Source organism: Citrus sinensis, chromosome 1 (genome assembly GCF_022201045.2).
Source record: "Citrus sinensis cultivar Valencia sweet orange chromosome 1, DVS_A1.0, whole genome shotgun sequence".
Classification (NCBI taxonomy): Eukaryota; Viridiplantae; Streptophyta; class Magnoliopsida; order Sapindales; family Rutaceae; genus Citrus; species Citrus sinensis.
Window position 1 is genome coordinate 22411207 of NC_068556.1, and position 22614 is coordinate 22433820.

The 22614-nt window shown below is 35.9% G+C and overlaps 5 protein-coding genes across 11 annotated transcripts; 4 read left to right on the plus strand and 1 right to left on the minus strand.

Moving 5' to 3' along the window:
- Nucleotides 1–1504: 1504 nt before the first annotated feature.
- LOC102628950 (peptide methionine sulfoxide reductase B5-like) lies at nt 1505–2653 on the plus strand. The gene is made up of 3 exons (XM_006489155.4): nt 1505–1672; nt 2046–2202; nt 2327–2653. Exons 1-3 carry the CDS (start codon nt 1575–1577, stop codon nt 2489–2491), a joined length of 420 nt encoding a protein of 139 aa, XP_006489218.1. The 5' UTR covers nt 1505–1574; the 3' UTR covers nt 2492–2653.
- Nucleotides 2399–4687, minus strand: LOC102628677 (uncharacterized). Its single transcript, XM_006489154.4, has 4 exons — nt 4465–4687; nt 4327–4372; nt 4035–4108; nt 2399–3581 (listed from the first exon to the last, which is right to left on the minus strand). The coding sequence occupies exons 1-3, from the start codon at nt 4672–4674 to the stop codon at nt 4053–4055; spliced, it is 312 nt and encodes a 103-aa protein (XP_006489217.2). The 5' UTR covers nt 4675–4687; the 3' UTR covers nt 2399–3581; nt 4035–4052.
- Nucleotides 4688–6625: 1938 nt separating this feature from the next.
- On the plus strand, nt 6626–11083 carry LOC102627994 (putative E3 ubiquitin-protein ligase RF298). 3 transcript variants are annotated; one of them, XM_006489152.4, is made up of 5 exons: nt 6629–6798; nt 6967–6999; nt 7083–7126; nt 7304–9466; nt 10341–11083. In XM_006489152.4, the coding sequence occupies exons 4-5, from the start codon at nt 7310–7312 to the stop codon at nt 10881–10883; spliced, it is 2700 nt and encodes an 899-aa protein (XP_006489215.1). In that variant the 5' UTR covers nt 6629–6798; nt 6967–6999; nt 7083–7126; nt 7304–7309; the 3' UTR covers nt 10884–11083. The 3 variants fall into 3 exon arrangements, with proteins under 3 accessions (XP_006489214.1, XP_006489215.1, XP_052292068.1); XM_006489151.4 differs by lacking the exon at nt 6967–6999 and having other exon boundaries at nt 6626–6798; XM_052436108.1 differs by lacking the exon at nt 6629–6798 and having other exon boundaries at nt 6808–6999.
- Nucleotides 11084–13736: 2653 nt separating this feature from the next.
- On the plus strand, nt 13737–20245 carry LOC102627315 (pyruvate, phosphate dikinase, chloroplastic). Of its 5 annotated transcripts, none has more exons than XM_006489148.4 (21): nt 13739–13948; nt 14072–14453; nt 14609–14665; nt 14793–15026; nt 15121–15258; nt 15401–15563; nt 15659–15894; nt 15985–16113; nt 16255–16434; nt 16672–16809; nt 17203–17367; nt 17456–17617; nt 17706–17795; nt 17900–18038; nt 18222–18399; nt 18628–18757; nt 19061–19189; nt 19268–19405; nt 19493–19570; nt 19692–19783; nt 19875–20245. In XM_006489148.4, exons 2-21 carry the CDS (start codon nt 14097–14099, stop codon nt 19915–19917), a joined length of 2976 nt encoding a protein of 991 aa, XP_006489211.1. In that variant the 5' UTR covers nt 13739–13948; nt 14072–14096; the 3' UTR covers nt 19918–20245. The 5 variants fall into 5 exon arrangements, 4 of the variants coding, with proteins under 4 accessions (XP_015389038.1, XP_006489211.1, XP_006489212.1 ...); XM_006489149.4 differs by having other exon boundaries at nt 14080–14453; XM_006489150.4 differs by having other exon boundaries at nt 14083–14453.
- Nucleotides 20246–20380: 135 nt separating this feature from the next.
- LOC102627025 (uncharacterized) lies at nt 20381–22610 on the plus strand. Its single transcript, XM_006489147.4, has 3 exons — nt 20381–20913; nt 21138–21264; nt 22007–22610. The coding sequence occupies exons 1-3, from the start codon at nt 20608–20610 to the stop codon at nt 22225–22227; spliced, it is 654 nt and encodes a 217-aa protein (XP_006489210.1). The 5' UTR covers nt 20381–20607; the 3' UTR covers nt 22228–22610.
- Nucleotides 22611–22614: the final 4 nt, after the last annotated feature.

The window sequence follows — 22614 nt, forward strand, 5'->3', positions numbered from 1 at the left end:
AGCACATATCTAAGCTGACGATCTCGATTAGTCTTTATTATTTAGTTCCATGGGCAGCGTACGATAGGCTCCCGGATGTTGTTGCATGCGCATTCAAGTGGAGGTAAGCAATTCTTTTATTGTTGCATTCTTGTTAGTGTCAATGGTATTTTATTTTATTTTTTCATTTAAAGTAAATTCGCTATACTAATATTCAAAAAATGCAAATTTGAAAGCATTATAGAATGATCTTATTAGCAATAGCTCGAACTAATAAGTAAGTTGTAAAAACAAATAATAATAATTTTTTAATTTATTTTATTTTTTAAAGCTAGGGGATGGCTGTAAAATAAAAATAATAATAATAATATGTGGTTTTGTCCATATTAATAACATACATTATAGTGACGGACTCCAAAAGGGGGCACTATTTTGATTAAACACAATCACATTATTTCATAGAGACGAGACTTATAACCATAGTAGCAAACGCAAGAAGCTCTTCATCAAATTCTGGCTTAGCCATATCTTCCTGGTGCAAAAGCACCCATCCTTCAACACCATTTCCCAATCTTGAATTCGAAAAAAATCAGCTTATTTCTTGCATGTGTGTAGAAAAAATTCAAAAAAGAGGGTGTGCATATGCTTGTTTCTTCCCGGCATTTTTTATTTTGCAAATATTAAAAGATAATTTGAAAGTGGAAGAAATACTAGTTTGATACATAACATTTTACTATAAAGTAGGCTTGTCGTTTGGATTTGTGATTTTTGAATCTCACTTCCAACGTTCATTGCCTTAAGTTTTCAGTGATTCATATTCCCAGGGTTCACTTTGAATTTTATAGAATGCATCGTCAATTCTTTGTTTTTTTTTTTTTAATTTTGATTCAATTTTTGAGGATCTGAATGAAACGAACCAACCTGAAAATATCCACCATGTTAAATATGAAAAGACAGAAAAACAGTATCTTTTTATTTCCTTTTAAAAGTGGAAAAATGCTTATGATATAGTGTTTGTTTTTCATTTTACTAAAAAACAAATTTGTTATTTGAATTTGGATCCCTTTTTTTTTTACATCTCATATTTACTTTTTTTCATTTATAACATTTATTCATGTATTTTTTTTTTTTGCGTCTCATAATGATACAAATTCTTATACATACTTATTTCGTACAAACTTATATGACATAAATTCATTGCTTCGATGAAAATAGAAGACAATCAAAATAAATCATGTGAGTTAAGAAGTATTAAACATAAATAATTAAATTATGTCACATAAATTTGTATAAGAGTTGTAAATCTATCTATAACCCTATTATTTTAAATGTAAGTTAAACAACAATAACAATAATAATAATAATAATAGGGGTGTGATGAAGAAAAATTGTGGGGCTGGATAGTACCATTCTAAGGCCCAGTGTCAGTTCATTTTGGGCCAAAAAAGTTGAGCTTGAAGCAATAGAGGTGACAGGAAGCACCCCCATTGACCGAGTTCCCGTCCACCTTCATCTCCAACGAATCTTTTTAAATCAATTCCAGAATCTATCAACAACAAACACACGCTGGTAAAAAAAGATTGAAACCAAACCCCATGACTGCAGCAGCAGATTCCGTTCAGAAAACCGAGGAAGAATGGCGGGCCATTCTCTCCCCCGAGCAGTTTAGGATTCTACGCCAGAAAGGAACCGAGTAACCAATCCCTCCCTCATTTTGTTCCTTTCTTGATTTTTTCCCCCCCTTTAAAAATGGATGCAATCCTTATACGCATTGGATTCATCATCAATTCAATTTCAAGTTAATTACTGATTATATGGGGTTTTAGAGTATATAGAATAGTTAATACGTTGCCAGTTTTACAGTTTTGTACATAATACATTATATCCAAAACTGTTTGGAACATGTAACTTATAATATTAATGGATAAACTATTTCTTATTTAATAAAACTTTAGAACTCATAAATCTAGATGATACAACTTCACTTATGTATACACATACGGAAAGCAAGTTTTGAATTTTGTTTTCAGTGTCAATCATGCCCATTTATGCTAAATAATGCACAGGCCGCGAGGAACTGGGGAGTACAACAAGTTGTATGCGGATGGGTTTTACAACTGTGCTGGCTGTGGAACTGCGCTTTACAAGTCTGTTACCAAATTCGATTCTGGATGTGGGTGGCCAGCTTTCTATGAAGGTCTTCCTGGAGCCATAAATCGCTCCGTAAGTGTTTTCTGATACAAAGTAGTGGTAAACATATAGTGATTTCCGTTCTTGCTGCAAGATGTTTTTGGCAGTGAACGTGATCTTTGACCATGAGTTTTGAAATTTGATGATTTTGTTTCAGCCTGATCCTGATGGAAGGAGAACCGAGATAACTTGTGCTGCTTGCGGGGGTCACTTGGGTCACGTCTTCAAAGGGGAGGGATTCAAAACGCCTACAGATGAACGCCACTGTGTCAATAGTGTTTCAATTAAGTTTATTCCAGGTGATGCTCCTGCTTCATCATGAAGAATGTAAGACTGTCATGGGGTTGTTGAATAAGATTTGACTGTTTGTCACTTCTGCCAATTGTTTTTGGCTTTAATGTCCTAGACATGGTGTTGTTTGTATAATTATTACGCGGCCAATATTAGCCTATGCCATAGTATAAACCACTTTGTTTGGTTTGCACTTTTGCTTCAATTTTGTGATGCTGTTACCCTTGTGGGATACAGAATTTAGGTAACAAGATTGGTAGCCAAAACCTTTACCTTTACCGTTACTCTAAGCCTGGACCCATTTTATGGGAAAGGAACGCTACCCAATGGATAACAGAAAAGATACTGAAAACTTGCCCCTGCAAAATCCTTAAAACTTCTGTGATGAGTTATCTTCTTTATGGCACCATTCATCCAAATAAAGTCATCATCATCTAGATATATGAACTTATCTTGCTTTCCCTGTTTCTTTGTTCTTCTATTATGGAGTCGACTATCAAAGTCAATCTTCTTCCATCAATAAGAATTCTGGACTCTCCTCTCATAGAAACCCCTCATGTGGTGATCTAATCTTCTTCACTGAGAAGCTCATTAAGCTTGTCACAATGTCAATGCAAGCATTAGGTGGACCGTGGACTCAAGGGATGGGATTGTTGAACAACTTTGACTAATTGTGGTTTCAACGCCATTAAACCTTCAGCATTAATATCTTAAACATGGTGTTGTTTAGTACTTTAAGCTGGCCTGCTTGTGGGGCTATGCCATATTAGTGTGAAATACTTGATTGTTTTAACTCTACAACTTTACAAGTGATTTGTACTTGCTATTGTAAAAGCCACTGTCCTTGCTCTGTGGGAAACCGGAATTTAGGTAAACTCGATTAGTAGCCAAATATTTACAATCACAGATCCCAAAGCCTATTGTAGGAGAAAGGAGAAGTTGTCTAATGAGTAACGGAAAGGATCCCAAGAACTTTCCCCTGCAAAATCCTTCAACTTCCAAGCATGGTCATGGCTTTCCTCAAAGACTTTCTATTAAACGGCAGTGTATCAGCAAGAAATGGTTGCACTCAGATGCATATCCTTTACAGAACTGTACATTGCTCGTTCACCTAATAACATCTTCATAAAAACCAAATCCAAAGTCATTCTGTTGACAATAACTTGTTTGAATTCAAAAACACTATATTATGGGGTCTATAACTTGCAGCTAGACCAGTTATTCAAAATTGCAGCTAGACCAGTTGTTAAAAAGACAAGAGAAAGAACCTGATAAAATTATTGACGAAGCATCCTACCCAAGAAAAATAAAAAAGCATAAACCAAGCAAAACACAAACAGGATTTAACCAAGAAAATGGTTTACACCAAACATGTTCAACTACATGGGAGTTTTATTTCTTAAAAAATCCCTTTACCCACCTTAAATTTGACCTTGCAATGCAAGAAACATTTGATTAATCGCAACATAATGCATAATATATAGAAGCCTATTGTTATCCAAAATTGTTTCCTACATGAGCATTATTAGGAATCACATTTCCATGTGTACAGTAAGATAATCTTCAACACATACTACGGATTTGCTTCGTTCTCACTTCCCTTTGTCATTCTTTCTCCTCTCGTTGCACGCCTTCAAAGCTCGAACCTCTGTTATTCATCAATATCCGAAAGTTAAAAACAAACAAATAAATAAACAAACAAACATAATAATAATAATACAACAGCATTTTAAAAACTTCAGAATATTAGTTAAAGCCAAAAAAAAGAAAAGAAAAAAGAGAGAGAGTATATTTGATTTCGTGCATTGGAATTTTCAACACAAAATTTTTGTTTTTTTTTTAAATTTTTGTCCCTTAAAACTATACCCATCTGACAAGATTTCCAATTCCTGTTGTTGTTAACAAGACAATCCTGCAAAAAAAAATTAAAATTAGTTAGGGTTTAGGGTTTTAGGTCTTTCAAGTTAAAAAGATAAAATCAATGAAGAAAATATGTTTGGTCACCTGTAAAGACAGGTAAAGAGCAGAGCATTCTCGAAGCTGCTTCACGTTCTCGTCCTCATCGTCTGCGTCGGACTGATGAAGAGGTGGCGATGACGGAACCCGGAATTGATTCGGGTCGGATTTTGTGTTTGATCGGTCCATATTTTGGGTCGTTTTCGTAAATGGGTTCACTTTCTTTTGTTCAGATTCGAGCTTGTGGGAGCATGACATGACCCATAGATTATGTAACCAACAATCGTGGGCCGTTATTATCATTCGTGACTTTAGTAAAAGTCAAAAATTTAAAGAAAAAATTTGAAACCTACAAGCTTATACGTAAATTGATGTAATTTAATTCAATCAAACAATGCATTTACACATTTCCTCTAATTTCTTCCAATTAAATATGTATAAAGCTTCAATCTTGTTAATTTTATTTAAGTTGAATCTTGTTGAATATATAAGAAAATAGGCAGACACTTAATATTGACATTTTTCTATTTATTGAAAGCTCAACAATTGTCAATAAAAGAATAATTTGTAAAAATTGAAAAAAAATGATAATCAAATGTGATAGAATTAATTCATTTGTAAAAATTAAAAAAAAAATAGTTTCTAAATTTTTGTTGTTTTTCTTATTTTTCTCTTACATTTTCTTAAAGTAAATAAGCTCACAAGGCTTTTGTAATTTGATGTTTGGACCTCTTACTTTTATTGTAAGAAACCGAAATATCCTTAGGTATGCCCTTGCAAAATATTCTATTAAATGTGCATGACATTTGGTTCAACATCAAAATGAATGAGAATTGGATGTTTTAAATTAGATGAGATTGCATTAGAGAAATGAGCTTTACTAAAAACAACATAATCCAAGAACATTAAGTCATTAACCAACATAATTCGGAAGGATTACCTATTTGACCATGACTTCTCTCTCAATCCTAGTATCATGGGCTTGGTGTATTATGTTTATCCACAAAGGACGCTGTGATGATCAAGTAAGCATGCTCGAATGAAAATGAGTAAGAAAGAGAGAAAATTCAAGAGAAAAAGAGAACAAATCTAGAGGTTTCTAGAAAAATAGTTTTAGTTGGAACGCCACACTATTTACATATAATTATTCTTAAAAAGAAAAAAGAAAAAAGAAAATTAGGTTCCCTTCTTAAATTATTGATTGAGACACGTATTTCTTGATTTAGGTGGTTAACATAATCTTTCGATGAGGTACGTGTTCTTATTTTATCTTATTAACTTTTCATGCTCATGTCTTATTTGATATTAAAATTTGACATTTGTGATTTAAAAGTTATAGTACTAAAGTGTTTAATAAACACTAATTACTGTAGTTTAAAAGTTCAGTTGATTTGTACTTATAAAACGAAAAATCTTTTCTATCTTTAATAATTCTATCAAAATAATTATTTAAAAATTATATTTACTACATACTATTAATTTTTATTTTATAGTTATAATTTTTTTATAACAATTATAGTTTAAAAATTACAGTATCTTAATATAAGACAGAACCTTAATTATGTCATTTCATTGCTGTTATGTTTTGGGTAAGGATCGCTTGAATGCTTTCACTAACCCTAAGTAGTGGTAGAAAGCTGACAATTGGAGGTGTTAACCTTTCTTGCTCATCGTTTCATTGGTTATTTATTTTAGTTTAGTAAATATTGTTTTGACTCATGGGAATAAAGTTTCATAATAATAATTAAAAATAAAAATGTAATATAGCACTTATGAAGTTGAGTTACAAAATTTATATCTTAACAAACGCAATAAACATATAACCTTTATATGGTTCAGAATGTGGCAGTCATGTGATATTATAATTTTTTATAATTTAACATCATATGCTACATTATTCTTGTAAGTATATTATTGTGAAAAAAAAAAAACAAGAAAAATGGTAGTTCTATTATAAAACCAATCGTTACCTCTTCTTTTTAATTTTTGTCAATATTGTGCTTGATTTTTTTTTTTAAAAAATATATATAGTGGCTGATTTTCCTTGACCATAGTTAGTTTGGAAAAGGCAATTTCGCTAACAATGGTTACTTGGTTTTGGTCAAGACATTGATGAATAACTAAATAAAAATAAAATTCCTCCAAGCCAAAAAAGAAAAAAACAATAATAATAATAATAATAATAGAGGGAGAGAGGGGGATGGAGCGAGAGTGACAAAGCGTTCAATGTTGACATGTTGTGGCAAAATAGAAAATAAAAATCAATAAGGAAAAAGAAAAAGAAAAAAAAAAAAGAGAGCTATATATTTGCCTCTGTTTCACCGATTTTGTGAGATTGGTCATCTCATACCTTAGATTGCTCGAACAATAGCTCAAATACAGGTGACCTCTCGATCGTTCGATTCTCTTCATAAATCTATTATTTGTGTGCTTAATTAAACGATCTTTATTTACCTACACTCTCTGTGAAATTCAATTTATTTTTGCTCTCATGGTTTGTTGATCTAATGGGTCGATTTTGATTTTTGATTTGTCTTTGAATTCACAAAGTTTATACAGAAGTGACGTGTTTTTGTTTTCTGGGTATGTTGTTAACGCATTGGTTTTTGAGTTTTTGTTTCCGGGAAGTGTTTGTTTTTTTTATTGATTTGGTGTTTTTCATGCAGAATTTTGACTGTCATCCGTTTAAGTTTGGTTGTGAGAAATAAAGGTACGCTTATTTCTTGTAATATTTGAGTTGCTTCAGTTTGGCATTGAATTTTGCGTTTTATGTGGTTTTGTATTTTTTTTTGGATGGAATATTTCGGTTGGTGTTTGGTGCTGCGTTTGAGAATTGATAAATGGTTGATCAGTTTTGATAAGTGTATTGAGATATTGTTTTGTGCAGCTTAAAATGGCATCATTGGTCGCTAAGGGGAGTAGTAGTAGCTGTCAAGTGTCCCCGCTGATGTTAGTACAAGAAAAAGGAAGCAGAAATAAGAGGAAGTTTCGAGCTGATCCGCCATTAGGTGAACCAAATAAGATTATTCCTTCGCCTCAGAATGAGTGCCCAACTTATGAATTCACAGCTGAGAAATTTGATATCACCCCTGGTCATGGACAAACCGGTGCCTGTGACTTGTGTGGTGTTAACCAAGACCACTCTGATGGTTTAAAACTTGACCTCGGATTGTCTAGTGCTGTAGGTTCGTCTGAGGTTGGGCCAAGCCGACCTAGAGAAGAATTAGAGGTGGAGGAGTTTCAAGATGCAGATTGGAGTGATCTTACAGAAAGTCAGCTGGAAGAACTAGTTTTGAGCAATCTGGATGCAATTTTCAAGAGTGCAATAAAAAAGATTGTTGCTTGTGGTTACATGGAAGAAGTAGCCACAAAGGCTGTTTTGAGGTCTGGCCTTTGTTATGGCAGTAAGGACACTGTTTCAAATATAGTGGATAACACATTAGCATTCCTAAGAAGTGGCCAAGAGATAAATTCTTCTAGGGAACACTATTTTCAGGATTTACCGCAGCTAGAGAAGTATATACTGGCTGAACTGGTTTGTGTTTTGCGTGAAGTTAGGCCTTTCTTCAGTACTGGCGATGCAATGTGGTGTTTATTGATTTGTGACATGAATGTGTCACATGCATGTGCAATGGATGGCGATCCCTTGAGTAGTTTCTCCGGTGATGGAGCTTCAAATGGGAACTCACACATTACCACTCAACTTCAGACGAAAACAGAGGCAAAATGTTCTGAATTGAATCTTCCAAATCCCTCTAAGCCTGTTCCTTCAATCCCTTGTTCCCATAGTTCCCAACCCGAGGCACCTACCGTGGCAGGAATTCCTAATATAACAAAATCAAAGAATTCTCATGTTGGCAGTGAGATATCAGAAAAGGACGGTACTAATTCCATATCTGATAATGTAGATAAAACTTTTAGTGTTGCAGGAACATCTCAATCGCCTGCATTGGAGGAAAAGTTTGTTGGTAGCAGAAAGGTTCATTCAGGTAGTTCTAAGAGAGAATACATGCTTCGTCAGAAGTCTCTTCATCTGGAGAAACACTACCGAACGTATGGATCTAAAGGTTCTTCAAGAGCCGGGAAATTGAGTGGTTTGGGTGGTTTAATATTGGACAAGAAACTAAAATCTGTGTCCGACACTACTTCTGTAAACTTAAAGAATGCATCCTCAAAGATAAGCAAGGCAATTGAGGTGCATCAAGATAATGGAAGTCATAATCTTTCAACTAGTCCTGGAACCTCTTCACCCGCAACGTTTCATTCACAAGGTGCTAATGCCATTTCTGCATTGCCTAAGACCAGTATGCCATCCACATTCCCTCCTGGTGGTACACCAGCTGTGTTACCTCTGGCCAATACCCTGCCAGTGTTGTCGGCTGCTGATACTGAGCTTTCTCTTTCACTGCCTACCAAAAGCAATTCAACTCAAATGCCTGCTGGTATTAATTCTGTGGCACCTAATTGCGGATATGCTGGCATACTTTCTGATGATACGTCTCTGGAGCATTTGGTCCCTCAGGACAAGAGGGATGAGATAATTCTTAAGCTCATTCCAAGAGTTCGGGAACTGCACAATCAGCTTCATGAATGGACTGAGTGGGCTAATCAGAAAGTTATGCAGGCTGCTCGTAGGCTGAGTAAGGACAAGGCAGAACTTAAAACACTTAGGCAAGAGAAAGAAGAAGTTGAACGGCTCAAGAAAGAGAAGCAAATTCTGGAGGAAAACACTATGAAGAAGCTTTCTGAGATGGAGAATGCTTTGTGTAAGGCCAGTGGGCAGGTGGAGCGAGCTAATTCTGCTGTTCGTAGGCTTGAGGTGGAGAATACTGCCCTTAGGCAAGAAATGGAAGCTGCTAAATTACGAGCTGCAGAGTCTGCTGCAAGCTGCCAGGAAGTATCAAAGAGGGAGAAGAAGACTCAGATGAAGTTTCAGTCATGGGAGAAGCAGAAAGCCTTGTTTCAGGAAGAGCTTGTGACTGAAAAACGTAAAGTTGTACAACTGCTACAGGAACTAGATCAAGCTAAAGCTCTCCAGGAACAACTTGAGGTATTTTTTTTTCTTTTAACTAGTTCCATTCCTTTTTGTTTCCTATCTTCCTTCATTAAGGACAGACACGCTATATTTTGTATCGATTCTCTGCCAGCTACTTTCTGAACATAGCATGCATATAAATTGGGTCATTCCAATCATTAAACGATATCGGTATCTGGATTAGGACTTTTTCTAGTTCAATTTATAAATATTCGCTAATCACAATAACAACTATGTGCTGTGTCTCACATGCATTCCTTGTGCCACTCACACATCATATAAATAAAACAGGAACAGTTGGCTAGTCCTACATGAAGGAAATATTATATTGTCGATGGTCATGTGAGCACTTAATTATCTATATTCATTTGACAAGAGACAGGTGGTTTAGATGTTAACATTTATGGATACTGTTGGGATTCTCCTCGTTAAGCTATGCCATATACTTCCGCTGAAGAGTCGTCATATTTTTCAGAAGTAGGAAGCTCATTTCAGTATCTTTTTTCTTTAAAAAGAAAATCTACTAATGTTTGCAGTCGCACTGAAAATTATGTCTTTTCGTCTTTTCAAACTCCTTCCGAGAATGTTGCCCTTTTCTTCTTAATGTTTTACGAATGTTTTCTCTTTTTGGCCAACCAAAATTTATGTTTGAATAAAAGTTTTGGGCCATTATCATTAGCCTGAAAGTATATATGAACATTTATTTGTGTGCAAACTGTGAATCAGTAGGAAATGTCGAATGAAACTGCACTTATTTCAGACCCTTGGAGGTATGATTATAATGCTTGCTGGTTTCAACAAAGTGCCCTTTCCAGTCCCAACATGTGCGTCTAGAAATTATGGGTTTTACTGCTGGGCCTTTACTCATTGACAAGGAAAAATATCACAGGCTAGATGGCGACAGGAAGAGAAGGCAAAGGAAGAGCTAGTTATGCAGGCCAGCTCGATAAGAAAAGAAAGAGAACAGATTGAGGCTTCAGCAAAATCTAAGGAGGATATGATCAAATCAAAAGCAGAAACGAATTTAATGAGGTACAAAGATGATATCCACAGGCTTGAGAAAGAAATCTCCCAGTTGAGACTGAAGACTGACTCTTCAAAAATTGCTGCTCTTCGGAGGGGCATTGATGGAAGCTATGCAGGCAGACTTACAGACATAAAAAGTAGTTCAGTGCACAAGGAATCCCAGACCCCTCTAATCTCTGAAGTAATGAAAGATTATCATGACTTCTCTGGGACAGGTGGTGTGAAACGTGAACGTGAGTGTGTGATGTGCCTATCAGAGGAGATGTCTGTAGTCTTTCTCCCCTGTGCCCATCAAGTTGTTTGCACGACATGCAATGAGCTGCACGAGAAACAGGGGATGAAGGATTGCCCTTCGTGTAGGAGTCCCATCCAGCGGCGTATTCCTGTACGTTATGCTCGCTCTTAGTTCAAGTTCTCTGTTGAGTTGAGTGTTTTGAATAATAATGGTTGTCAGACTCCTTTGAATTGAATAATGCCATTTAAGATACCCTCTAAAGAGTTCAGACAATTGAGCTTTCTTGCATTGCAAGGTTGGTGCGTCGGTGTACTCTTCCCATCTTTTAATGGGCTTTGGCAGTATATAAGCTTGAACTCTCTGTTTATTTATGAGGCATCTCACCATTTTGTTGTCTCTGTTTCTGGACTGCAAGATCAGCTTTGGTGGAATGCTATGCATGTATTGAAAGTTCCATCACCCTTGAATAAAAGTAGTATTTTTTATACAAATATAAATCTTTGTTTGCTTAAAATGTATCATATTATTATACTGACGACCGCCTTGTACAACCACCTAACCGCTTTACACTTTCCTTGTTTACAAAGAGTTTTAAAAAAAAAAACAAAAACAAGAACGAAAAAACAAACAATCTAAACAAAATAGAAAAAGAAAAAGAGAAGGGGTAATTTCTAAACTCCCTTTTCATTTTTTTTCAAGAAAATTATATTATTAAAAAAAATGAAAATATGGTCACTCTTTAGTCGAAAATGTATTTGATACAATAAAAAAGAAAAAATTAAAATACAAAATCGAAGCGATTCCTCAAAGTTACATGGCATAGTTTTTAGTATTTTTTTAATATTAGTTGATTCAAGAATTGCTTACCCAATCTGTTGATTTAGAATCGTGGGATGGGTCGCTATAAAAGATGATTTTTGTTACTATTTTTTAAAATACTTGAAGAATCAAAACTTTCAATTGAAGGTATTCTTTTAAAATTAGGGATTTATTAGAAGTTTAAACATTAGAATTATGATATAGTCAAAAAGTCCATTGAGCATAATTAAAAAACTTACTCTTTTTCTTTTTTTTCCCGAATTGGTTCTTCTTAGTTTCTTGAATTTTCTAACTTCTAGAGTTGTTGAATATAGACAATTTGTATAGCAATTTCTTTAATTTTAAGTGCAATGAAAATTTGACCAATAATGTGGAATCATGGATAAGAAGGGAGAGAGCTGGATTGCATCATCTTGTGTGTCCAAGATTTTGCCATGTGGCACGAGGTCTTGGATTCAAAGTAGATTCCCAGAGAAGAGCAATGGCCCCACCGTAACCGCATTTTGGTCAGTCATGATCAGCAATTCCGACCGCTATACATTGCAATTGAAATCTCTAAATTATCCTCTAACTTCCTATTAGTAGTGCCAGGTTAAATCCCGTCTCCGCAATAACCTTTTTTGCCCCGAAATATATTGGATATTGGATATTTTGAATGTGATTTTTGGGATATTTAGGTTTATGTATAATCTGATTATGGTTTTTTTTTATATTCATTGATCTATTACAATCAGAACTCTATTGTAATAGAATTATTTAGGAGAGTCTCAACTAATCTCTAATTAATGTCAACCCTCACTTAAAATTAGAGGAAAATTTACTCTAACAATTAATATTAGAAGGAGATTGATTCTATTTTAATGTGAGAAGACAAATAAATCTTTATTATACAGGGGAATCGAATCTCAACGCTACGCTAGCGCTAATTTATGTGAGAGTAATTATAAAGTCTAATTTATGTGACATCATATTTAATTGAACAACGTAATAACTTTATTTATTAACATTTAAAGAGTGATATTTCATTTCATTCTCGCTCATTCTTGTATGATCTTAGTGTTAATGTTATAGACAAAAATAAGGTGATCAAACTAACACACAAAAAATCGAAACTTCTCACTAGTTGGTATTGAAAAAATTTACTTAAATATGATATGTTTTAAACTATGGCTGGCGGCCATGTATTTAATAATAATTAATATTCACATACATATATTAAAAATGAAGATTAACAAAATTGTTGGGCAGCAAAGGAGCTCGTAGGTTATCTTTGTAAAGGGAATGAGATAAGGCATAAAATTGCGTGCCTGGAAGGTCCCCACATGTCCATATTAGAGATGACAATGGGGTGGGGTGGGGGTGGGGAGGCCTACCCCATTCCCCACCCCGTTAGAAATTTTTGCCTTCATTCCCCATTCCATTCCCCAATAAATTTAGTGGGGTGGGGATGGAGAATCCCCATGTGGGGAATGATTTCCCCATCCCCACCCCATTCTCCATTTATCTATTTTATAATATGTATAAATATATTATTTTAGTAAGTTAAAAATTAGAAACTTAAAATAAAATAATCATCATATTATAAAGTATTTAAATTATTTAAAAAAAAATCTAAAAGTTTAAAACAATATCTTAAAATAATATTAAAAGTGAAAAATATTTAAAGAGCGTATCACCTTAAAAGAGAAAATAAAATATAACAATGTTTCAGAGTTGAAAAATATTATAAGATTTTCTTTCATTCATATCTTGATTATATTGCATAAAAATTAAAAAAAATATTAATTGACATTATAATTGATAAAATTAAAATTATTAAACAAGAATTAAAAACATATTTATATTTAATAGGGATTGGGGTGGGGGTGGGGTGAGGAGTACAAAACTAAACCCTACCCCATTAAGAATTTAGGGATTATTTTTCTCCCATTCCCTACCCCATTCCCCAAAAATTATTCAAAATTTTCTCCGTTTGGGGTGGGGCTCCATAAAACCCCAAACCCGTAGAGTATTTTGCCATCCCTAGTCCATATCAAACATCAGATGGTACAAAAAATGGCAGTTATTCTCAAAACAACAGTAAATCAAGCTTACAGCAAAACAGGGCACTTTCGGCACTTCACGTTGTTTCAACACTGTCGTTTTCCGGACACGAACCATGCCAAAACTTCTATACTATGCATATGTTGCCGTGGTCACGTAACTCAACTCGGCATTGTAACTGTAAATATCGTCCACTCATATCAATAACGAAATCTTGCAGTTAAATTTTACAAAATAAAAGAAAAAGAAATCACCAAGCGCCATTTCTGTTTCCAGAAATCAGCTCTCTGTTCTGAATATATACTTCATCATCAACCCACACACGCACACAGACGTCCCCATATATCTTTCCTTTCTCCTTCAATCTTCTGCAGGTAATTAAAACCTTAAGAATTGCATGATGGCATTGACACGCTTGATTTTTACATATGGTTTATATTTTTAATTTTTCTTTTCTTTTTTTATGTATAATTATTTTATATTATTCTTTTGTTTAGTATATCAGTAGTAGAAGAGAAAAAAATGTGTTCAATAACGAATATGAAGGGAACGGTCATAAGAAGTACACCAGACGTATGCAGCAGCAGCAGCAGTAGTACTCGGAGGCTGTACACGTTGAAGGCGAAGTATGCGGACGACGCCGATCTTCTCAGTCTTAGAGAGAACCATTCGTTATGCCTACTTCGTTTGAGCCGTTCTTGCAGAGGCACTCGCTGTGAACATGCGGGTAACAAATGCTTCTTAGAAACAAAGGCAGGGGCAGGAAGATATGACCAGCCTCGGCCTGCAACAGCAGCGGTACCAGCACTACGCTGTCGTATAAAACCAAAAGCAATCCTCACTCCTGTTTCAGACGCAACATCGCCAACTACAGAAAAGGTAATGTCGGACTTTAGCCAAATTAGTCCATGGCCTGCACCTTTAATTGGCTGATGGGCCCAAGCCCAAATACAAACAGGAACGAAGCATTTTTTTTTTTGGGGTGATTAATTAAATTTCTAGTACTTAATAATTCTTTTCTCTTGTTTATGCAGCGGGTGTTTACTTTCGGGAAAGGAAGGAGTGAAGGCAACAAGGGCATGAAGTCCTTGGTCAGCATTTATTCTTCTATACTTTAGTGTCTGCAAGCATATATCTTCACGTTAAACTTGTTATTTTGCAAACTTAAAACAAAATCCTACATTATGATGGACGCATGAATGTGTCTGTGCAATGTAGCTGGGGGGCAAGGGAGCAAACCTGGCGGAAATGTCAACCATTGGACTATCTGTGCCGCCGGGACTCACCATATCTACAGAAGCATGCCAGGAGTATCAGCAGAATGGAAAGAAGCTATCAGAAGGCTTGTGGGAAGAGGTATTGGAAGGCCTGGAGACTGTGGAGAAAGAAATGGGAGCTCTTCTCGGCGACCCTTCCAAGCCTCTTCTCCTCTCTGTTCGCTCTGGTGCTGCGGTACTTATATGTCGGGTCAACTTCTTTCGTGTTTGCTTTTATTGGTTAGCTCTGTCTTGTATATTGAATCGATATTTTCTTTTCGTATGTGTAGATATCAATGCCTGGCATGATGGACACGGTCCTTAATCTTGGACTAAACGACGAAGTGGCTGCTGGTTTGGCTGAAAAATGTGGAGGACGTTTTGCTTATGATTCCTACAGGCGTTTTCTAGACATGTTTGGAGATGTTGTAAGTGGTTTTAAAATTTGAGTTATCTTAACTAGCACTTCAGCACTTCTTCACGATTAATGACTTGCTTCCCAAGTAATTTGCTCCACATAGTTATTAATCCTGGCGTCGATTAATTTACTAAATTTCTGTCTAATTGGAGGTAATGGGCATTCCACACTCATTATTTGAGGAGAAATTGGAGCACATGAAGGAAGCAAAAGGAGTTAAACTTGATACTGACCTATCAGCATCTGATCTTAAAGAACTGGTGAAACAGTACAAAAATGTCTACATTGAAACTAAGGGTGAAGAGTTTCCTTCAGGTACAAAGTTCATCATAACAGCTACTGCATATTTTTTTATGTCTAGCTGTGCAAAAATTCTGAAATTCTATGGTTTTAACTGTATCAATCCGCAGATCCAAAGAAGCAGTTGCAGTTATCTGTTAAAGCAGTGTTTGATTCTTGGGACAGCCCCAGGGCCATCAAGTATCGAAGCATCAATCAGATAACTGGCTTGAAGGGAACTGCAGTGAACATTCAATGCATGGTGTTTGGGAACATGGGAAATACTTCAGGGACAGGTGTTCTGTTCACTAGAAATCCAAGCACTGGTGAAAACAAGCTCTATGGAGAATTTCTAATTAACGCTCAGGTGATCTATACATATACTAGAACTATCTCTAGTTCACTGTCGTTGTTTGCAATTGTGTTACAATTGTAGCTGATGAATGGCTTTGGTCAGGGAGAGGATGTAGTTGCTGGAATTAGAACACCAGAAGATTTGAACACCATGAAAAGTTATATGCCTGAAGCTTACAAGGAACTTGTCGAAAACTGTGAAATTCTGGAGCGACATTACAAAGATATGATGGTAATTCTTTTGATTCCCACAGCAAGATCTCGTTTTAAATTTTGAAGTTGATGTTTTCTACTTTTTATCCAATTTTACTAGCAATCTAGCATCTATGACCTATAATAATTAAAAGATAGCGATACTTTTCTGGCAATACAGGATATTGAGTTCACTGTTCAAGAAAATAGGCTGTGGATGTTGCAATGTCGATCAGGAAAGCGTACAGGTAAAGCTGCAGTGAAGATAGCAGTAGACATGGTTAATGAAGGGCTTGTTGATACTCGTGCTGCAGTCAAGATGGTGGAACCCCAGCATCTCGACCAACTTCTTCATCCACAGGTATATCTCCTAACTGTACAACAATCTGGTCTAATAACTATACAAGTAAATGCAAAATATACTTGGACATTGGTCAATTGTGGATAAAGGAATTTTGTATTCTTTATCTGCAGTCTGCATAAACTGGCATAAACTGGAGCTTAGATGTTCTATTTCCATTGTTTTAAGATAACAACAAAATTCTCTGTATATATACAGTTTAAAGCTCTCTCTATAATTAAGATTTTGTTTGACTAGTTTGAGGATCCATCTGCTTACAAAGACAAAGTTGTAGCCACGGGCTTGCCCGCATCTCCAGGAGCAGCAGTAGGACAGGTTGTGTTCAGTGCTGAAGATGCTGAAGCATGGCATGCACAAGGAAAGAGTGTCATCTTGGTATCCACATATTCATCAACTCTTTAAACTTTTCTTCTTTTTCCATGATCTAAACCCTGGAGATTTGATTTATCTGTATTCATTATAAATTATTAGCTTTTATAATGTTACTTTGCATATTAGTAAGTTATGTACTCTGTCGGACTGATAAAATCACATCTTCTTTCACAAAGGCCATTTGTTTTAAATAAATTAAACGCCGTATATATAAAGTTTTCATATTTCTGTTCTCACCTTTTGTCCCTTATATAATTTTGATGGATGAATGGCGTTGCTTAAGAAAATGTAAATTGTTTGCAAACCATCTGAATGACTAGCGCCATAGCTACATAATTCCCTTTTCCCATATACTGCTGGGGAACTGAACTCTTTCACAATTGTTATTGGTTGAAGGTAAGGACAGAGACCAGTCCAGAGGATATTGGTGGTATGCATGCAGCTGCTGGTATCTTGACGGCTAGGGGTGGCATGACATCTCACGCAGCTGTCGTAGCACGTGGATGGGGAAAGTGTTGTGTCTCCGGCTGCTCTGATATTCGAGTAAATGACAATGAGAAGGTGAAGTGTCAATTCTTTCTTTCCCCATATCATACGAGTTTCAGTGAAAATATTGTCATTGAATGGGTTAATCTCATAAAATATGCAGAGTATTGTTGTTGGGGATATGGTTATAAGTGAAGGAGACTGGCTTTCACTCAATGGGTCGACAGGAGAAATGATATTGGGAAAACAACCACTTGCTCCTCCTGCAATGAGTGGTGATCTAGAAATCTTTATGTCTTGGGCTGATGAAATCAGGCGTCTGAAGGTGTTACATCTCTTTTCATTCAAGGCCTCATGTTGACAATAACTGTTGCAGGTTTCTTGACTGATTAAGTAATCTGATGCTGGAATAGGTTATGGCAAATGCTGACACACCAGATGATGCACTAACGGCTAGAAATAATGGGGCTCAAGGAATTGGACTTTGCAGAACAGAGCACATGGTAACCATTTTTTCAATAATTATTGGGGTTTCATTAAATGTTGAAATGTTGCACCTGATAGATTAGTTAAGTTGTTTGTTTTCTTCATTTTTGGGGTCTTTCAGTTCTTCGCTTCAGATGAGAGGATAAAGGCTGTGAGAAAGATGATTATGGCAGTTACTCCCGAACAAAGGAAGGCAGCATTGGACCTCTTGCTTCCTTATCAAAGATCTGATTTTGAGGGAATTTTCCGTGCAATGGATGGTATTTTTCTTCTGTTTCATTTATTAATTAAATATTTGTCCGATTTTAAGACTACAAATTTTGGTGACATTGGTGCACTGCTTGGTACTAAAGTATTCTTGATACTGAATGCATATAAAATTTTATCATTTCCCTCCAAGTTCACTTGCTTCAGTTAACTAACATGTCCATTATAATATTCAGGCCTTCCAGTAACAATCAGACTGTTAGACCCTCCACTTCACGAGTTTCTGCCAGAAGGGGACCTAGAGCAGATAGTAAATGAATTAACTTTAGAGACGGGCATGAGTGAAGATGAAGTTTTCTCAAGAATTGAGAAATTATCAGAAGTCAATCCCATGCTGGGTTTCCGAGGCTGCAGGTCTTCTTTCCATCTTACGATCTTTTCACTCTCGTATTTGCTCAAATATTTGTTCTTAGTAGCTTCAGCAATAGACGTACTTTTTGGGTGGTTTTGTCAATTTCCATTGGTACAAAAAGCAACAAAATAGATTCTGAGCTTAAAATCAAACAAAAATGTTACAATCAATACTTGTTTAACAGTGCGCTTGAATTTTTCCACTTGAAACTTTATCTGATGTGTCAACAGGCTTGGAATATCATACCCAGAATTAACAGAGATGCAAGTGCGTGCAATCTTTCAGGCTGCAGTTTCTATGAGCAACCATAGATTTAAAGTTTTTCCAGAGATAATGGTTCCCCTTGTTGGAACACCTCAGGTGTGAATTTCCTTCTTGCTTTTGTGCCTAATTCATTCTCAAGCTATGTTAATCTGATATGCTTTATACGCAGTAGAAAATTACAACAATCCATTGAAGCTGCCAAGGACACTTCTGCTCTTCTGTCGACTCTTATTTTTGTTTGTCAAATTAGCTCTACCGTGAAACCAAGTTTAGTGTTGCCAAAAATTTATCCTTTTTTTTTTTAATGAGAAATGGTGGAATTCTTGCTACTTTCTAAATTTATAAGACTTAAGCACTGAAAGATACATGATACAGAAGTTTGACATTTTGTACTGGCAGGAACTAGGACATCAAATTAGTTTAATACGGAATGTTGCAACGAAAGTGTTCACCGAGATGGGTTCCTCCTTAGACTACAAGGTCGGGACCATGATTGAGATCCCAAGAGCTGCCCTGGTGGCAGATGAGGTATGCTCAGATGAATTAACTTTTTTTCATATGTTCTTTGCCAATTGAGTTCTTATATTGTTTTTCTAAACATTATAGATTGCAAAGGAAGCAGAGTTCTTCTCCTTTGGAACCAATGACCTAACACAAATGACATTCGGGTACAGTAGAGATGACGTTGGCAAGTTCCTCCCTGTATACCTATCCAAAGGCATTCTGCAAAGTGACCCATTCGAGGTTAGGCATACCCCTCTCGAGTTGAAGGTAAAGTGAAGGAAGAAATGTTCGATTCCCAGGATAGTCACTTAAAGCAATTGCTTGCAGGTTCTTGATCAGAAAGGCGTAGGCCAACTCATCAAGATTGCCACAGAAAGGGGCCGTGCGGCTAGGCCTAGCTTAAAGGTATATAGTCCGTATTTGCTGCAATTACACTGCTCAAATCATGTTACCGCTCATCTTTAGGTAACCATCGGGTTCCGGATATCTTCTTTGTGTTAATGGGTGATGATGATGATATAAACAGGTGGGGATATGTGGAGAGCATGGGGGAGAGCCTTCTTCAGTTGCATTTTTTGCAGAAGCTGGACTTGACTATGTTTCATGTTCTCCATTCAGGTTAAAAAATGCTTTTCAATATGAAAATATATAGAGTCTATGCCAAAGATCATAACATTTGATACGTCACTAATCTAAATGCTCTTAACAGGGTTCCAATTGCAAGGCTAGCAGCTGCTCAAGTCGCCGTGTGAACGATATTTTCAGCTGACTCGCTGCATTTGTAAATAATTTGCTTCGCAGGCGGCACATACAAATAATAACTACTATAAAGAACTGCATATAAGAATTGCTAAAAGAAAGTTAAAAAAAAAAAAAAAGATCCTCAATGTAGAATAATAGAAGTGTAAATAAGGGTCTGTTCCTCGTAATGGGAAGAGGGCATCAAAATTTAGTATAAATTACACAAAAACTTCTAAAATTCTTAAAATGTGGTTTGTAAAGTCAATGGATTCTGTAAAATAATATGTGCTCATATTCTCCAATCTTCAAATGTCAATGTAATATAATATTTCTGTTTCAGTTTGTTTCAAATATTAGATGTTCATTTTTTGTTGCAAAATAATGGAATTAAAGTGTAGATGATTGTGAATTTATGGTATTCTCTAGAATTGGTGATAGATAGAGATTCTGCAGATGAATTTCAAAGAAATGCAGTGCAATCTTTCAAGTTACTAGCTTGAACCCACATCCGAACCGAACCGGTTTGGCATGAATAAAAAGGACAACGGCGTCGTTTGAAGCTGGGCTGATATTTGGTCGATCTCTGTGTTGAAGAAAAACATCGCAATTCAAAAGAACCAACAAAACCCTAAACTTAAAGCCCTCTCGTTATTTTACCAAGAAGTAAAGAGAACACATTAGTGGCGAGATAAGCAAAAGCGATGATCGAGAGCTACGTGGTGGTACACAACATAGCGAAGCGGCACAACGTGGGGACGTTGGCTCGAAGCGCCACTGCCTTCGGCGTCTCGGAAATGATACTGGTCGGCCGCAGAGACTTCAACGCATTTGGGAGCCATGGCTCCACGTCTCACGTCAATTTCAGGCACTTTCACTCTCTATCCGACGCGCGGGTCTTTCTCAAGAGCAAAGATTGTGATATTTGTGGAGTCGAAATCACTGACAATGCCGTCGATGTTACTCAACACCCTTTTAAGAAAAGTACAGCTTTTCTTCTTGGCAACGAGGTTTTCTTTTTCTTTTTCCTTTTTAAGAAAAATATTTTGTATGAATTTATATTGTGTTGTTGATTTCAGATTATGGGTTTTTTTATTTTGGCTTGAAAGTTTGGAACTTGAGAAGTGAAATGTTGCAAGCTTGAAAATTTATCAATTCTAGTGAAACGGAAGTGACCCAATTAGAATTTTTGAATGCATTATGTGTTACAAGCATATTTTTTAATCTTCTTCAGGGAATGGGGCTTTCAGCTAAGGAGTGTGAGATATGTGACTTCTTTGTTTACATTCCACAATATGGGGGTGGCACTGCATCGTTGAATGTTACAGTTGCAGCTTCTATTGTTCTGCATCATTTTGGAGGTAATTACTGGGGATAATAATTTTACTTTGAATTCCATACAGGAGATGCACTTTACTCACTTATTATAATATGTGTGTAATTGATCCATTATACTTAATTTTTTTTTAATTAGGTTTAAACCATAATTGAGTGTAAAATTTATTCCCTAATCCCTTGTACGCATATTGTGACTGTGTAAGCCTTTTTAGAGATATGTCTCTTCAGTTTTTTTTTTTTGGTTATTTTTTCCTTTTCAAGAGATATTTCGTCTGTCTTATCAAGATGATTCTGTTTGCAAGCTTCTGTCTTCTAACATGTTATTCAAATTCTTGAACTTTATTCTTCCAATCAGTTGGTTCTCAACTATTGCAAATTGCTTCTGAGTTTCTACGGCCAATGTGGTTGAGATTTAGCTCTGTGCTTAGGGATAAATGGGCAATGATATACACAACTCTAACTAGGGAATTCTAACTGATCAATTCAATGAGCTTTATTTCTAGTGTATGTTACTCTTGTATGAGTTTTGTTTTGCCATTGCCTAAAGTACTTATTTTGATTAAGCAATTAAATGAGCTTGTTGCTACTGCATAATATCCCTAGATATGGGTGTGTTGGGGGTTTTGTATCTTTTAATATATGCCAAAAGATCTTTGACTTAAAACTTGAAGCTCCTTATAGGAAAGAAAGGAAATAAAGTCTGTTATACATGAATTTCTTTCAGCATTGCAACTTTTGAAATTTCTCAGATATGGTCTATTGCAGTTTGGGCAGGCTTCTCTGAGAGAACACGAGATGGCAACAAGTATGTTGTGGCAGAAAGATCTGCGAGACAGGTGAGACAAAGTTTCTGTGCTGAAAAACCAGAGTCTATCATTGAAATGAGAAGATCTAGAAGGGAAAATGCTTCTAATGGATTTTTTGATGGGAGTGGAACTGATGTTTCATCTTCTAGCCTTCTGGATGCTCTGTTTACTGATGAATGACTGGGACAGTTACCTGGATGCTTTGTTCGCTGATGAATGACTGAGACAGTTACCAACTTTTGGCACCACTAACATTGAAGGCTTCATTGGTCAAGGTTCTGAACTTATCAAGTCTGCAAAGAGATGAGGTCATTGGAATCAACAACCCTAACAAGTACAATGTAGAGGAAGCTGCAAGTTAGCCAATTGAGAATTCCTTGCAACTACCACCATTAGTGTCTGAGGGTATTCAAATGAATTTGCCCTAATCTTGCTTGTATTAGCATTTGGAAGGATCAAATTATCATAGGTTTTCGTATCTTGTAATGTTGAGTGTTGTTCAAGCTTGTCTCCCGGTACTCACATTCCATGTAGATTTCATTATTCAAATGAATTTACCCTAATCTT

What these genes read in the sequence shown, in the direction of transcription:
- LOC102628950 (XM_006489155.4), top strand. Translation starts at nt 1,575, where the DNA reads ATGACTGCAGCAGCAGATTCCGTTCAGAAAACCGAGGAAGAATGGCGG. An exon ending in CTACGCCAGAAAGGAACCGA is followed by an intron (nt 1,673 to 2,045) that starts GTAACCAATCCC and finishes AATAATGCACAG; the next exon opens with GCCGCGAGGAACTGGGGAGT. An exon ending in CTGGAGCCATAAATCGCTCC is followed by an intron (nt 2,203 to 2,326) that starts GTAAGTGTTTTC and finishes ATTTTGTTTCAG; the next exon opens with CCTGATCCTGATGGAAGGAG.
- LOC102628677 (XM_006489154.4), bottom strand. Translation starts at nt 4,674, where the DNA reads ATGTCATGCTCCCACAAGCTCGAATCTGAACAAAAGAAAGTGAACCCA. An exon ending in CTCTTTACCTGTCTTTACAG is followed by an intron (nt 4,373 to 4,464) that starts GTGACCAAACAT and finishes TTTTTTTTGCAG; the next exon opens with GATTGTCTTGTTAACAACAA. An exon ending in TTGGAAATCTTGTCAGATGG is followed by an intron (nt 4,109 to 4,326) that starts GTATAGTTTTAA and finishes GATGAATAACAG; the next exon opens with AGGTTCGAGCTTTGAAGGCG.
- LOC102627994 (XM_006489151.4), top strand. Translation starts at nt 7,310, where the DNA reads ATGGCATCATTGGTCGCTAAGGGGAGTAGTAGTAGCTGTCAAGTGTCC. An exon ending in CTCTCCAGGAACAACTTGAG is followed by an intron (nt 9,467 to 10,340) that starts GTATTTTTTTTT and finishes AAAATATCACAG; the next exon opens with GCTAGATGGCGACAGGAAGA.
- LOC102627315 (XM_006489148.4), top strand. Translation starts at nt 14,097, where the DNA reads ATGTGTTCAATAACGAATATGAAGGGAACGGTCATAAGAAGTACACCA. An exon ending in CTGGGTTTCCGAGGCTGCAG is followed by an intron (nt 18,400 to 18,627) that starts GTCTTCTTTCCA and finishes ATGTGTCAACAG; the next exon opens with GCTTGGAATATCATACCCAG. An exon ending in CTGCCCTGGTGGCAGATGAG is followed by an intron (nt 19,190 to 19,267) that starts GTATGCTCAGAT and finishes TAAACATTATAG; the next exon opens with ATTGCAAAGGAAGCAGAGTT.
- LOC102627025 (XM_006489147.4), top strand. Translation starts at nt 20,608, where the DNA reads ATGATCGAGAGCTACGTGGTGGTACACAACATAGCGAAGCGGCACAAC. An exon ending in CTTTTCTTCTTGGCAACGAG is followed by an intron (nt 20,914 to 21,137) that starts GTTTTCTTTTTC and finishes AATCTTCTTCAG; the next exon opens with GGAATGGGGCTTTCAGCTAA. An exon ending in TGTTCTGCATCATTTTGGAG is followed by an intron (nt 21,265 to 22,006) that starts GTAATTACTGGG and finishes GGTCTATTGCAG; the next exon opens with TTTGGGCAGGCTTCTCTGAG.